This window comes from Microchirus variegatus (genome assembly GCF_963457635.1).
Source record: "Microchirus variegatus genome assembly, chromosome: 4".
Taxonomy (NCBI): Eukaryota; Metazoa; Chordata; class Actinopteri; order Pleuronectiformes; family Soleidae; genus Microchirus; species Microchirus variegatus.
The window spans coordinates 37,559,680-37,576,217 of NC_139805.1; the positions used below are offsets into that span (position 1 = coordinate 37,559,680).

The following is a 16,538-nucleotide window of genomic DNA, read 5'->3' on the forward strand; positions in this document are numbered from 1 at the left end:
ACATAAACACAAACAAACATAAACACAAACAAACATAAACACAAACAAACATAAACAACACAAACAAACATGAACACAAACAAACACAAACAAACAAACAACATAAACACAAACAAACAAACAACACAAACAAACATGAACACAAACATAAACAACATAAACACAAACAAACATAAACACAAACAAACATAAACACAAACAAACATGAACACAAACATAAACAACACAAACATAAACAACATAAACACAAACAAACATAAACACAAACAAACAAACATAAACAACATAAACACAAACAAACATAAACACAAACAAACAACACAAACAAACATGAACACAAACATAAACAACACAAACATAAACAACATAAACACAAACAAACATAAACACAAACAAACATGAACACAAACAAACAAACATAAACACAAACAAACGAACAACACAAACAAACATAAACACAAACATGAACACAAACAAACATAAACAACATAAACACAAACAAACATAAACACAAACGTGACTTCATTGACTATGTCAGATTGAACTGCATGTTTTGATGATGAGAATAAACAGCAGCATAAACACAAACACATCAAAGAATCATAAACAATTTATTATTTTCTGTTACAATCGTTAAAATAATCACATCTTAAATATTTTATTCATGATAAATCAGACTGAACCTAAGGCTGATTATTCATCGACACACAGTTCCTGTATGGATTTATTTAATATTCATCCCATTAAAGGAATAGTCCAGGTTTTTTTAAAGTGTAGTTATATGAGGTACTAAAAAAAAGATTTGATCCACTTAACATAAAACTATATAATATATAATAAAATATATTATCTACTTCAGATTAAATCTACGACATCTTTAACATGTTCACGTCTTTATCCTGTGTCCCCTTAGCTCACAGGGACACAGGAGCTGCTGGTCTACTGCTGCCTCGTGTGGTCACTTTGTGTCACTGCGGTCAATCTGAACAAAGATTTTCTAAAGCCGAATTCACTAAAATCAGTCATTGTAAGTCAGTGATGGAGGCAGAAGTGGATCAACAACTCCTGTGAACTCCTGTGTCTCTGTGATGTTAAAATCACTGGTTTACTCGATGGACTTTGGTGTGGGAGAGTGAGTGACTTTGGTGTGGGAGAGTGAGTGACTTTGGTGTGGGAGAGTGAGTGACTTTGGTGCGGGAGAGTGAGTGACTTTGGTGTGGGAGAGTGAGTGACTTTGGTGTGTGAGAGTGAGTGACTTTGGTGTGGGAGAGTGAGTGACTGGTGTGTGAGAGTGAGTGACTTTGGTGTGGGAGAGTGAGTGACTGGTGTGAGAGAGTGAGTGACTTTGGTGTGGGAGAGTGAGTGACTTTGGTGTGTGAGAGTGAGTGACTTTGGTGCGGGAGAGTGAGTGACTTTGGTGCGGGAGAGTGAGTGACTTTGGTGCGGGAGAGTGAGTGACTTTGGTGCGGGAGAGTGAGTGACTTTGGTGCGGGAGAGTGAGTGACTTTGGTGTGGGAGAGTGAGTGACTTTAGTGTGAGAGAGTGAGTGACTTTGGTGCGGGAGAGTGAGTGACTTTGGTGCGGGAGAGTGAGTGACTTGGTGTGGGAGAATGAGTGACTTTGGTGTGGGAGAGTAAGTGACTTTGGTGTGGGAGAGTGAGTGATTTTGGTGTGGGAGAGTGAGTGACTTTGGTGTGGGAGAGTGAGTGACTTTACAGACTTCAGTTTAACACAAGGAAAAGTCTGTGAGATGTGAGAAGACTGAAAAAAAACAGTGACAATGTCCTGGTGAATGAGGTGAAGAGCTCAGAGTACAGCAGCAGCAGCAGCAGCAGCAGCAGCAGCAGCAGCAGCAGCAGCAGCAGCAGCACATCAGTACACAGGCACAGTGAAAATCTCATGTCGGGGCTGCAGGAGACAAAAACACACACACACACACAAAACACCAGGACATTCATTCAGAGGACATGCAGGACACAGAGCAGCAGACAGGGGGCGCCACTGAGCCACCAAAAAAACGACATCATCTCTGTCATCGACTGTGGATGTTTTTCATCAAGTTCAATCAGAGGAGACGTGAGCACGCTCTAAGCTCTTAGCTAAGCTCTTAGCTTAGCTTAGCTTCACTAACTTAACACACACACACACAGTTTGTTTCATCTGGAACAGAAAAATGACCAAATCAATCGACCTACTTCACTAAGCTAAGAGTGCTCGGGGAACAACAGCGCCCCCTTTGTTTTTTGCACCGTGGTTTTTTTTGTTTGTGGGCGGGCCTTAGGAAGCTGCCTGCTGATTGGCTACTGAGGTTTAGCGCAACAGCTCAATGGAGCGGAAGTCGTCGCTGTCTGTCTGCAAACTCGTTCTCTGTCAACACCTGACTAAATAATCTGACTAATTAATCTGACGTCTATAATCCGACAAATGTTAGATATTTATAATTCTGTTGTCAGATGTTGACGAGGAACGAGTCTGTCCGCCCACTGCTCCATAGACCCCCACAAACTACCACTTAACCAACTACTAAACTACTAATACTACTAAAACTACGAAAACTACCAGTAAAACTACTAATACTACTTAATTACAAAAACTACTAAAACTACCAGTAAAACTACTAAACTACTAAAACTACTAATACTACTTAATTACTAAAACTACTATAACTGCCAGTAAAACTACTAAAAATACTAAAAATACTAAACCACCAAAACTACGAAAACTACTCAACCATTATACTACTAAAACCACCAAACTACTAAGACTAAAAAAAATAGCGAAACTACTAAAACTACTAAACTACCAGTACAATGACTAAAACTACTGAAACTACTGAAACTACTAAAACTAATAAAACCGCTAAACTACCAGTAAAATTACTTAAACTAATAAACTACTAAAACTACAAAACTAGTAAAACTGCTGAACTACTAAAACTAATAAACGACTAAAACTACCAAACTAGTAAAACTGCTAAACTACTAAAACTAATAAACTACTAAAACTACCAAACTAGTAAAACTGCTTAACTACTCAAACTATTAAACTACTAAAACCATCAAACTAGTAAAACTACTAAACTACCAGTAAAACAACTAAACTACTAAAACTACTTAAACTACCAGTAAAACTACTAAACTACTGAAACTACTAAAACTACCAAACTACTAAACCACCAACACTACTAAAACTACTAAACCATTATACTACTTAAACCACCAAACTACTAAGACTAAAAAAAATTGCGAAACTACTTAAACTACTAAACTACCAGTACAATGACTAAAACTAATGAAACTACTAAAACTAATAAAACCACCAAACTACTAAAACTATTAAACTACTGAAACTACAAAACTACTAAACTACCAGTAAAATTACTTAAACTAATAAACTACTAAAACAAACAAACTAGTAAAACTGCTAAACTACTAAAACTAATAAACAACTAAAACTACCAAACTAGTAAAACTGCTAAACTACTAAAACTAATAAACTACTAAAACTACCAAACTAGTAAAACTGCTGAACTACTCAAACTATTAAACTACTAAAACCACCAAACTAGTAAAACTACTAAACTACCAGTAAAACAACTAAACTACTAAAACTACCAGTAAAACTACGACTAAAAACCTAGAAATAAAGAAAGAGAGAGGGAAATACTGAAATAGTGAAGGAAGAAAATATCATAAATATGTTTTTTTTGTTTGTTTTTACTGTAAATGTAAATGATCATCCTAATGTCCAGATAAGTAATATTGTTTTTCTTGCACATATTTAATCCTTATTTCCTTATCCTTGTATTTTCTAACTTGTTGTTGTTTTTATCTGCTGTGAAAGGACGATCTTATCTCATCGATACTCAGGGACAAAGATAACAAAGATATTTATGACGTTTTATGTTTTTATTTAAATCACTTTGTTTCATTACAATCTCAAACCTGGATTAAATAATCTGGTTGATTAAAACAAACTCCACAGAACATGATGATTTACTACAATAATCTAGAATGTATAGATACTTATTTCTTATGTCTTTAAATCACTTTGACAGAAAAGAAAAGAACAAATCATGATGATGATGATGATGAAGAGTTCTATCACAGAGACACATGTTACATGTGATTATAGAGACAACAACAAACTCAAGGACACGCCCACACTGTTTGATTGACAGCAGAGTTGAACTCACTGCTCCTGAAAGAACTCAAGTCTATTTGAGTTTACAGAACTCAGCTGTGGATCCAGGTGGATAATAAACACAGACTCCAGCATAGAGAGGCTGAGTGAACCTGGTCTGGACTCTGTGGATCAGAGTCATGGTGTCAGAGACTCTGTAGAAGGACAGAAGACCTGCTCTGTGGTCCAGGTAAACTCCCACTCTGGAGGCACCAACATCTGAGACTTTAGTCTGGATTCTGTTGTGTCGAAAATAACAACTGTTTTGGTAACACTGTAAAGCCCAAGATTTGTCATTGTTTCCAAATACACATTCATATGAAACCCCTGATCTGCTGATGTTCTTGTACGTCACTGCTACATAAACTTCTCCTCCTGTCCTCTCCACCTCACAGTAACAACGTCCACTCAGACTCTCTTCACTCAGGACCTGACGATAATAAGTGAATCTGTCTGTGTGATCAGGATAAGACTGATCTTCCTTCATCAATGTCACTTTTCTGTTTCCCTCAGATAAAAACAGATGTGTGTGAGCTGTGTTTGGATCCAGTTTGATTTCCTGTGAATATCTGAAGAACTCAGCTCTGGTCTTTGGTTCTGGTGTCAGTAAAACATCTGCTTCATCCACAGTCAGTGAGATGTTTGTCCACGTCTGGGTCAGGACGTCCTTCAGTAGATCTCTGAGCTTCACCACAGCTGCTGTCACGTCCTCAAAGTGTCTCAGAGGACGGACGTTGATGGTGGACGAGTGTGTAGATGGACTGAGTGCTGACAGTGAGCCGTAGTTGAGGAGAAACTGGCTGTGGTCGTGTGTGAGTGAGAGCTGCTTCAGTTCAGCTTCTCTCTTCTTCAGCTCAGTCTTCTCCTGCTCAAGCTTCTTCTCAGCGTCTCTGACTCGACTCACTTCAGTTTCCTTCTTGGATCTGATCTGCTGCTTCACCTCAGAGTGTTTTTTCTGCAGGAGATTCATCGTCTCAGTGAAGACCTCGTCTGTGTCCTTCTCAGCTTTATCAGCAGAGACAGTGAGAGCCTTCACCTCCTGTTGAAGCACCTTCACGTCTCTGTCTATGTCCTGGACTCTCTGCTGGACTTCTTCTTGACTCAGATCCAGCTCTCTCTGCTTCTCCTTCCTCTCTGCTGCAGCTGTGACTGTGTCGTGGTCTTTGTGTTGGTCCACAGAGCAGAGATAACAGATACACTGCTGATCAGTGCGGCAGAACATCTTCATCACCTCGTCGTGATGAGGGCAGATGTTCTCCTGGAGGTTCTTGGAGGGCTCCACCAGCTTGTGTTTCTTAAATGCAGGTGATTGATGATGAGGCTGGAGATGTTCCTCACAGTAAGAGGCCAAACAAACCAAACAGGACTTGAGAGCTTTCAGTTTCCTCCCAGTGCAGAAATCACAGGCCACATCTTCAGCTCCAGCATAGCAGTGATGAGCAAGAGCAGCGTGGAGTTCAGTCTTCTTCAGCTCCTCCACTATCTCTGCTAACACGACGTTTTTTAACAGGTCAGGCCTCGGTATGAAGATCTTTCTACACTGAGGACAGCTGTAGATCCTCCTCACGTCCTCACAGTCCCAGTGGTCTTTAATACAGTTCATACAGAAGCTGTGTCCACAGCTCAGAGTCACCGGATCCTTCAGAAGATCCAAACAGATGGAACAAGTGAGAGTTTCTCTCTGCAGCTGAACTCCTGCCTGCGCCATTTCACCGTCTGACTTTATCTTTCTCACAAGAGGAACCAGCTTGAGCTTGTTTGTTGCAGTGGGCGGAGCCTGTCGGCTCCTCCTCCTCTGGTCAAAGAGCAGATGTGATAGGCTGGTGGTGAGGAGCAGGAAGTGTGAGCTCAGTGTGGAGCAGTGGAGTGAACTTTGTATGTAGTGACACTCCCTGATCACAGATAAACACACAGACCTGTTTGTCTGTCCTCAACACACCAAAGAGTGGGAAGATTTCTGCTTCCTCACGACATTTTAGTGCAAGAGTTTGTTTTGTTCTGGACACTTTTGACGAGTAAAAATTGAATAATAGACACTTTTGACTATTAAAAACTGAATTATGGACATTATTGACGAATAAAAACTGAATTATAGACACTTTAAAGGAGTACAAACTGAATTATGGACATTTCTGAGTAGTAAAAACTGAATTATGGACATTTTTGACTAATAAAAACTGAATTATGGACATTTCTGAGTAGTAAAAACTGAATTATGGACATTTTTGAGTCGTAAACACTGAATAATGGACATTTTTGAGTAGTTAAAACTGAATTATGGACATTTTTGAGTCGTAAACACTGAATAATGGACATTTTTGAGTAGTAAACACTGAATTATGGACATTTTTGAGTCGTAAAAACTGAATTATGGACATTTTTGAGTAGTAAAAACTGAATTATGGACAATTTTGAGTCGTAAAAACTGAATTATGGACATTTTTGAGTCGTAAAAACTGAATTATGGACATTTTTGAGTCGTAAACACTGAATTATGGACATTTTTGAGTAGTTAAAACTGAATTATGGACATTTATGAGTAGTAAACACTGAATTATGGACATTTTTGAGTCGTAAAAACTGAATTATGGACATTTTTGAGTAGTAAAAACTGAATAATGGACAATTTTGAGTCGTAAAAACTGAATTATGGACATTTTTGAGTCGTAAAAACTGAATTATGGACATTTTTGAGTCGTAAACACTGAATTATGGACATTTTTGAGTCGTAAACACTGAATTATGGACATTTTTGAGTCGTAAAAACTGAATTATGGACATTTATGAGTAGTAAACACTGAATTATGGACATTTTTGAGTCGTAAAAACTGAATTATGGACATTTTTGACGAATAAAAACTGAATTATGGACATTTTTGTGTAGTAAAAACTGAATTATGGACATTGTTGACTAATTAAAACTGAATTATGAACATTTATGAGTATTAAAACTAAATAATGGACATTTTTGAGAAATAAAAACTGAATTATGGACATTTTTGAGTAGTAAAAACTGAATTATGGACATTGTTGACTAATTAAAACTGAATTATGAACATTTATGAGTATTAAAACTAAATTATGGACATTTTTGAGAACTAAAAACTGAATTATGGACATTTTTGAGTCGTAAAAACTGAATTATGGACATTTATGAGTAGTAAACACTGAATTATGGACATTTTTGAGTCGTAAAAACTGAATTATGGACATTTTTGACTAATAAAAACTGAATTATGGACATTTTTGACGAATAAAAACTGAATTATGGACATTTTTGTGTAGTAAAAACTGAATTATGGACATTGTTGACTAATTAAAACTGAATTATGAACATTTATGAGTATTAAAACTAAATTATGGAAATTTTTGAGAAATAAAAACTGAATTATGGACATTTTTGAGTAGTAAAAACTGAATTATGGACATTTTTGAGAAATAAAAACTGAATTATGGACATTTTTGACGAATAAAAACTGAATTACGGACATTTTTGTGTAGTAAAAACTGAATTATGGACATTGTTGACTAATTAAAACTGAATTATGAACATTTATGAGTATTAAAACTAAATTATGGACATTTTTGAGAAATAAAAACTGAATTATGGACATTTTTGAGTAGAAAAAACTGAATAATGGACATTTTTGAGTAGTAAAAACTTAATTTTGGACATTTTTGACTAATAAAAACTGAATTATGAACATTTATGAGTATTAAAACTAAATTATGGACATTTTTGAGAAATAAAAACTGAATTATGGACATTTCTGAGTAGTAAAAACTGAATTATGGACATTTTTGACTACCAAAAACTGAATTATGAACATTTATGAGTAGTAAAAACTGAATTATGGACATTTTTGACTAATAAAAACTGAATTATGGACATTTTTGAGTACTTAAAACTGAATTATGGACATTTTTGACCAATTTAAACTGAATTATGGACATTTTTGAGTAGTAAAAACTGAATTATAGACATTTTTGAGTACTTAAAACTGAATTATGGACATTTTTGAGTAGTAAAAACTGAATTATGGACATTTTTGACTAACAAAAACTGAATTATGAACATTTATGAGTATTAAAACTAAATTATGGACATTTTTGAGAAATAAAAACTGAATTATGGACATTTCTGAGTAGTAAAAACTGAATTATGGACATTTTTGACTAACAAAAACTGAATTATGAACATTTATGAGTAGTAAAAACTGAATTATGGACATTTTTGACTAATAAAAACTGAATTATGGACATTTTTGAGTACTTAAAACTGAATTATGGACATTTTTGACCAATTTAAACTGAATTATGGACATTTTTGAGTAGTAAAAACTGAATTATAGACATTTTTGAGTACTTAAAACTGAATTATGGACATTTTTGAGTAGTAAAAACTGAATTATGGACATTTATGAGTAGTAAAAACTGAATTATGGACATTTATGAGTAGTAAAAACTGAATTTTACACTTTTGACTATTAAAAACTAAATTATAGACATTTATGACCTGTCAATTCTCAGCAGAATAGTTTTTTCTTGATTTTTGGTGAAATAAAAAAACATATTTTGACATTTTTTCCAGAATCAGTGGACGTGTGACGTGTTTGTTTGTTTGTTTTCCACCTAAACATCACAGGTTTTCATCAGGTAATCACATGTTAGTTAGCGTAGCAACAACAACAACAACATGCTGAACATTGATCCCTCTGGTTTCAGGGGCCTGTTTCACAAAGCAGTTTCAACAAACTCTGAGTCTAACCCTGAACTCTGAGTTGATCTACTCTGAGAAAGGAAACTCTGAGTTTTCGGTTTCAAAACAGCTGATTTGAGTTAGTTTGTTCAACTCGGAGTAGTTTCACCTCGAGTTAAGCGCGTGCACCACAAGTATAAAAAGACAGTATTAATGGAGCCACGTTTCAACGAGTCACCATGACAACGAGGAAGCGGAGGGTGACGTTATTCACCCACTGGAGTTGGAAAATATTAATGCGTGACTTTGAGCAAGTTTTTAGAAGGAAGTGTAACAGCAGCAAAAGAGAGAGAGACGACGTCTGAGAGAGAGAGAGAACACTGATGATGATGAGGAAGTTTAAATGTCGTCCTTTGCACAATCACAATAATATTACAGAGGGAAACTGCTTGAGTTGTAGATTATTAATTTATTTATTTAGGTGTAATCCCGCGGGGGAGAAACGCAGTTGACAGCAGTTTAATATGAAACATAAAAACATTGTTCAAACAGGTAAGACCTCGGTATAATCTCATGAGATTAACCTCATTTTGATCATGTTTTACATAAAGTAAATATGAAGTGTCTGTTTGACTGTACAGTTGTTTTATCACCAACATAATGATGTTTTCACACATAAATGACTTCTCATTCTTTATATCACGTTCAAGTGCTCTGCATCTATGACGTTCTATAAAAGAAACATTTGTAAATTTGTAAATTTGTAAGTACATTTTTTTTTTTTTTAAACCGCAGCGCAACACACAATATCTGCTGTGATGTGAGAGCGTGACTCAGGTTGTTAATGTTGAAATGTAACTGACTGATTAGGTTGTGAATGTAAATGATGAACTGTGACGTGAAACTGTTCCGCTCAAAAAGAAAAGTAGCGCAGTAATGATGCACCTTCATCCACGGGATCACTGTCAAAAGCACATGGTTGTGAAAATAGTCTCCACCTAATATAACTTGTAATGTAAACGACAGAACAGACTTCAACACTCCCCAGGACTCATTCACTCAAACACACACACACATGCAACCCTGGGGTCGCGAGATGACTTCTGGGGGAGTCGCCAAATCATTTTGGAAAAAAATCAAAAAATCAAAAAAAAATCAAAAAATTTTAAATTAAAATTTATTTATTTTTTAACTTTTTTTTTTTTTTTTTTCCTAGGATTTCTGGGGGTCGCCAAATCATTTTGTAACAATATATTTTTAAAAAAAGTCCTTCTTTTTTTTATATATATTTTTCCAAAATGATTTGGCGACCCCCAGAAAGCATCTCGCGACCCAATTTGGGGACGGGACCCCAAGGAAACAGTTCCGCTCAAAAAGAAAAGTGTCTGGAAATGTAAGAACATATATGAGGTCTGATAATCATCTCCAGACGAATATTTAACTCTCTGCGCAGTAATGCTGCACCTTCATCCACGGACATGGTAGTGAAAATAGTCTCCACCTAATATAACTTGTAATGTAAACGCAGAACAGACGCAGAACTATACTACGATAAAACTCTGCTGACTGAATGAATGAGGAAATCAAATACCGTGTGTGTCTGAAAGAGGGCGGAGACAGAGAGAAACTCAAGGTTTGCGGAGAAAAACCTGGTCCCGACCAGGTTAGTTTCAAAGAGCATGTTACCATGGTAACTGACCGAGAGCTTAAGTTACCTCTCTCTGTGAAACAGACTAGAGTTACTCCTCTTTCTCTGCTTTGACTTACCTCCCTTTGTGAAACGGAAAACTCAGAGTTTCCCTCATTTCAGGGTTAACAGACTCAGAGTTTTTCACTAAACCTGCTTTGTCAAACGGACCCCAGGTCTGATCTAAATCTACTGATCTGACTGGACAGAGTCACTGTACCTGCAAACAGACGCGTCTGAAAGTCTACGTTCTGAAAAGACCAGAGAGTCAAAGAGTCAACACAGTGAGGAGGAGGAGGAGGAGGAGGAGGAGGAGGAGCAGGAGGAGGTCTTACCTCCTGCAGGAGGTCGGCCTGCTCGATGGCCTTCAGCACGTTCTTCTTGGACGTTTCCTGAGCTTCGCCGCCCAAGAGGAATTCATCCAGGATGAAGTACGCCTTCTCAAAGTTGAAGATGATGTCGAGCTCACAAACCTGAAATCAAACAAAAACAATCATCATCTACGTTAGCGGCGGCTCATACAGCGGCGGCTGTTTTTGGAGGGAGGACAAATAACGCTCGTGAAGATCAAACCGAGGCTGAGGGTTACATACTGTGGCTTTAAACTCATCCAAAAAACACACGTTTTTAAATGTGATTTTAGCCACTCGTCAAACCTACATCATCTTCTCCAACAGGAAACTGAAGTGTGTAAACTCACTCACTCTCCCACACCAAAGCCCATAGAGAAAATCAGTGATTTTAGCTCACAGGGGACACAGGAGCTGCTGGTCCTCTGCTGCCTCGTGTGGTCACTTTGTGTCACTGATTTAAGTCTAAAGTAAATATTTTACAAGCCAAATTGACAAAATAAGACATTTGAACTTAGTGATGGAGGCAGCAGTGGATCAACAACTCCTGTGTCTCTGTGATGTTAAAATCACTGGTTTTCTCTCTGGGCTTTGGTGCAGGGAGAGTGAGTGGTTTACAAACTTCAGTTTACACAAGGAAAAGTCTGTGTAACAGTGAAGATAAAGACGTGAACGTGTTCTTAAAGACGTCGTAGACTTCAGCAGTGTTCAGAGCGTTTGCTAAAAGCTTGAAATAAAAACCCTGAAGTGTCTTTGATGAGAGGAAACTCACGCTGCCAAAGTATTTGTCGAGCAGCTCCACGTATCTGTGGATGATCTCCAGAGTGATGAGCTCGTTGTCCTGACTCTCCACAGCACAGCAGAAATACAAACTGGCATATCTGCAACAACAACAACAACAGCAACGTAAACAACAACAATGTAAACAACAACAATGTGAACTGCAAAAACAACAACGTAAACCATAACTTAAACACCAACAATGTAAACAACAACAACGTAAACAACCTCAATGTGAACTGCAAAAACGTAAACAACAACAACAACGTAAACCATAACTTAAATACCAACAATATAAACAACAATGTAAACAACGTAAACAACAACAGTGTAAACAACAACAATGTAAACAACAACAACGTAAACAACAACAACAACGTGAACTGCAAAAACGTAAACAACAACAACGTAAACCATAACTTAAACACCAACAATGTAAACAACAACAATGTAAACAACGTAAACAACAGTGTAAACAACAACAGTGTAAACAACAACAATGTAAACTACAATGTAAACAACAACATAAACAACAACGTAAGCAACAACAGCAATGTTAACAACAACAACAGTGTAAACAACAACAATGTAAACTACAATGTAAACAACATAAACAACAACAATGTAAACAACGTAAGCAACAACAGCAATGTTAACAACAACAACGTAAACTATAACGTAAACAACAACAACAGTGTAAACAACAACAACAATGTAAACTACAATGTAAACAACAACATAAACAACAACAATGTAAACAACAACGTAAGCAACAACAGCAATGTAAACAACAACTTAAACAACAACAATGTAAACAACAACAATGTAAACAACAACGTAAACTACGATGTAAACAACAACAACGTAAACAACAACAATGTTAACACCAACATTAACAAAGGCAACAACAACGTAAAAAACAACAATGTAAACACCAACGTGAACAACAACAATGTAAACAAAGTCAACAACGTAAACAACAATGTAAAACAAAAACAACGTCAACAACAACAACGTCAACAACAACAACGTAAACAACAACGTAAACAACAATGTAAAACAAAAACAACGTAAACAACAACATCACATTGCTCTGTTTTACGGCTGAAGACTGAACATTTTATTGTGTATCTGATGTTTCTGTAACTATTATTTGTTGTTAAAGAGAGAGAATGTAAATCAGAACAACACACACACACACACACACACACACACACACACACACACACACACACACACACACACACACACACACACACACACACACACACACACACACACACACACAGTCCATTGTGCTGTGGCTCTTAATCCTGTTTAATCCCTTAGGCTCTGTAAGAATGTGATGATTGGCTCAGTTAATCCAGGTTCAGGAGAATCCACAACTTCACTCACACGCACACTCACACACACACACACACACACACACACTCACTCACTCACACACACACACACACACACACACACACACACACACACACACACACACACACACACACACACACACACACACACACACACACACACACACACACACACACACACACACACACACACACACACACACACACACACACACACAAAAGCCTCAAAACAAGTTACACAAAGTTTCAACTTTAGTTTACTTTTTTATATAAAACAACAAAGAATCATTATTTTAAAAAAACTATCAGGATTTTTTTTTATGAAAAACTTCATCATCAAACGATCAGACGATGAAACAGAAAACTAAGATCGTTGTGAAAAGACATGACAACATGACTCACAACATGACTCAGCTAAAATACAAATATACTACACTAACATACACACACGCACACATTTTGTATCCTTCCTACAGCCTACCTACTTACAACCTTCTTACAACCCACCATCCTACCACCTTTACTAAAACATACTTACCTTCTTACAACCTACCTTCCTACCTTCTTAGGACCTACCTTCCCACTTAACTTGCTTACAACCTACCTTCCTATTTTACTTTCTTACAAATGACCCTTCTACATTCTTAGGACTTCCCTTCGTACCTTCTTACAACCTACCTTCCTACTTCACTATCTTACAACCTACCTTTCTTCCTTCTTAGGACCTACCTTCTTAAAACCTACCTCTCTACCTTCTTACAATCTACCTTCCGACTTTAATTTCTTACATTCTACCTTCCTACCTTCTTACAACCTACCTTCATACCTTCTTACAACCTTCCTTCCTACCTTCTTAGGATCTACCTTCCTACTTTACTTTCTTACAACCTACCTTCTTACAACCTACCTTCCTTCCTTCTTAGGACCTACCTTCTTACAACCTACCTTCCTTCCTTCTTAGGACCTACCTTCCTACCTTCTTAGGACCTACCTTCCTAAAACCTACCTCTCTACCTTCTTACAATCTAGTTTCCTACTTTACTTTCTTACAACCTACCTTCCTACCTGCTTACAACCTACCTACCTTCTTTACTAAAACCTGCCTCCCTCCATACAACCTTCCTTCCTACTTTACTAAAACCTACCTACCTTCCTACCTATGTACATTCTTACAACCTACCTTCCTACCCACAAAACCTACAACCTACATACAACCCTCCTTCCTTCCTTCCTTCCTTCCTTCCTTCCTTCCTTCCTTCCTTCCTTCCTATGCTGTCAGGCTGTTAACGGTATAAGAAAAGTCTAATTGTTTGTTGTTTGTCCACTGACAAAGAGTGTGATGATGAAGAGGAGAAGTAAAGGTCTGTCAGGTAGATGATTGACAGGTCTGTGACGGTCTGTGATGGTCTGTGATGGTCTGTGACGGTCTGTGATGGATGGTCTGTGACAGTCTGTGACGGTCTGTGATGTTCTGTGACGGTCTGTGACGGTCTGTGACCTCAGGACTGACCTCTTGTAGACCACCTTCAGGTCTCTCCACTCCAGGAAGCTGCACATCTTGGGCTTCCGAGCCAGAACGGTCTGCACCAGCTCTCTGGTGACCTTCTTCTTCTCTTTGTCAGACAGGGCCACGTACCATTTCTGCAGCCGCAGCTTTCCTTGACGACTGAACAGAAGCATGAACTGCATCTGGAAGGAAGACATGAGGACATGAAAGACAAGCAAAGGAGCAGAGAAACTGAATTATGGACGTTTTTTGACGATCAACAACTGAATTATTTACATTTTTGACTTGAAACAACTGAATTATGGACGTTTTTGACTAGTAAAAACTGAATTATGGACATTTTTGACTAATAAAAACTGAATTATGGACATTTTTGACTAGCAACAACAGAATTATGGACATTTTCCACGAATAAGAACGGAATTATGGACATTTATGAGTAGAAACAACAGAATTACAGACATTTTTGACTGGTCACAAACATTTTTGACAAATAAAACTGAATTTTGGATATTTATGAGTAGAATCAACAGAATTATGGACATTTTTGAATGGTAACGAACATTTTTGACTAGTAACAACTGAATTATGGACTTTTTTACGAATAAAAACTGAATTATGGAACATTTTTGACTAGTAAAAACTGAATTATGGACGTTTTTTACTAGTAAAAACTGAATTATGGAATTTTTTGACTAGAAACAACTGAATTATGGACATTTCTGACTAGAAACAACTGAATTATAGACATTTTTGACTGGAAACAAACATTTTTGACGAATAAAAACTAAATTATGGACATTTATGAGTAGAAACAACTGAATTACTGACATTTTTGACTAATAAAAACAGAATAATGGACATTTTGACAAGTAACAACTGAATTATGGACATTTTTGACTTGAAACAACTGAATTACGGACATTTTTGACTAATAAAAACAGAATTATGGACATTTTCACTTGTAACAACTGAATTACGGACATATTTGACTAATGAAAACTGAATTATGGACATTTTTCACGAATAAGAACGGAATTATGGACATTTATGAGTAGAAACAACAGAATTATGGACATTTTTGACTAATAAAAACTGAATTACAGACATTTTTGACTAATAACAACTGAATTATGGACATTTTTGACTAATGAAAACTGAATTATGGACATTTTTGACTAATAAAAACGGAATTACGGACATTTTTGACTAATGAAAACTGAATTATGGACATTTTTGACTAATGAAAACGGAATTATGGACATTTTTGACTAATGAAAACTGAATTATGGACATTTTTGACTAATAAAAACGGAATTACGGACATTTTTGACTAATAAAAACTGAATTATGGATATTTTTGACTAATGAAAACTGAATTATGGACATTAACGAACATTTTCGACAAGTAACAACTGAATTATGGACATTTATGACGAATAAAAACTGAATTATGCTCATTAACGAACATTTTTGACTAGTAACAACAGAAAAATCTAAAACTTTAGTTAAATACAGTTCAAACTATTGAAATAACAACATGACAGACAAACTATTATTTTTCACTTAAATCGTCGCTTTAAAACATTAATTGCACTTCGCTTACATTAAAACGAGGGTTTGTTTTTCACCTCGGGTTGATTTTTAATCTCATTTAAAACAGAAACGTCTCATGAAATGTCTTCTTTAAATCACCGTTACGAAGCGGAAGTGACTCAAACACCGTTAAACCGCTGCTGGCGCTAGCATTAGCATTAGCATGACAACGCGAAAAAGCGCGTGGAAATGTTGACGTTTTAAACGCGATAAAGTGAGAAAAGTACGAGAGTTACTCACCATCACTGTGACACACACACACACACACACACACACACACACACACACACACACACACACACACACACACACACACACACACACACACACACACACACACACACACACACACACACACACACACACACACACA

General features: G+C 36.7%; 2 protein-coding genes across 2 annotated transcripts; both read right to left on the bottom strand.

Moving 5' to 3' along the window:
• Nucleotides 1-1,872: 1,872 nt before the first annotated feature.
• Nucleotides 1,873-14,751, bottom strand: LOC310926562 (AP-1 complex subunit sigma-2-like; the record flags this gene model as incomplete). Its single annotated transcript, XM_083888724.1, has 4 exons — nt 1,873-1,908; nt 10,904-11,041; nt 11,691-11,799; nt 14,573-14,751. The coding sequence occupies 4 exons, from the start codon at nt 14,749-14,751 to the stop codon at nt 1,873-1,875; spliced, it is 462 nt and encodes a 153-aa protein (XP_083744850.1).
• LOC310925490 (tripartite motif-containing protein 16-like) lies at nt 4,217-5,890 on the bottom strand (the record flags this gene model as incomplete). The annotated part of the gene is made up of 1 exon (XM_083887458.1): nt 4,217-5,890. One exon carries the CDS (start codon nt 5,888-5,890, stop codon nt 4,217-4,219), a length of 1,674 nt encoding a protein of 557 aa, XP_083743584.1.
• Nucleotides 14,752-16,538: the final 1,787 nt, after the last annotated feature.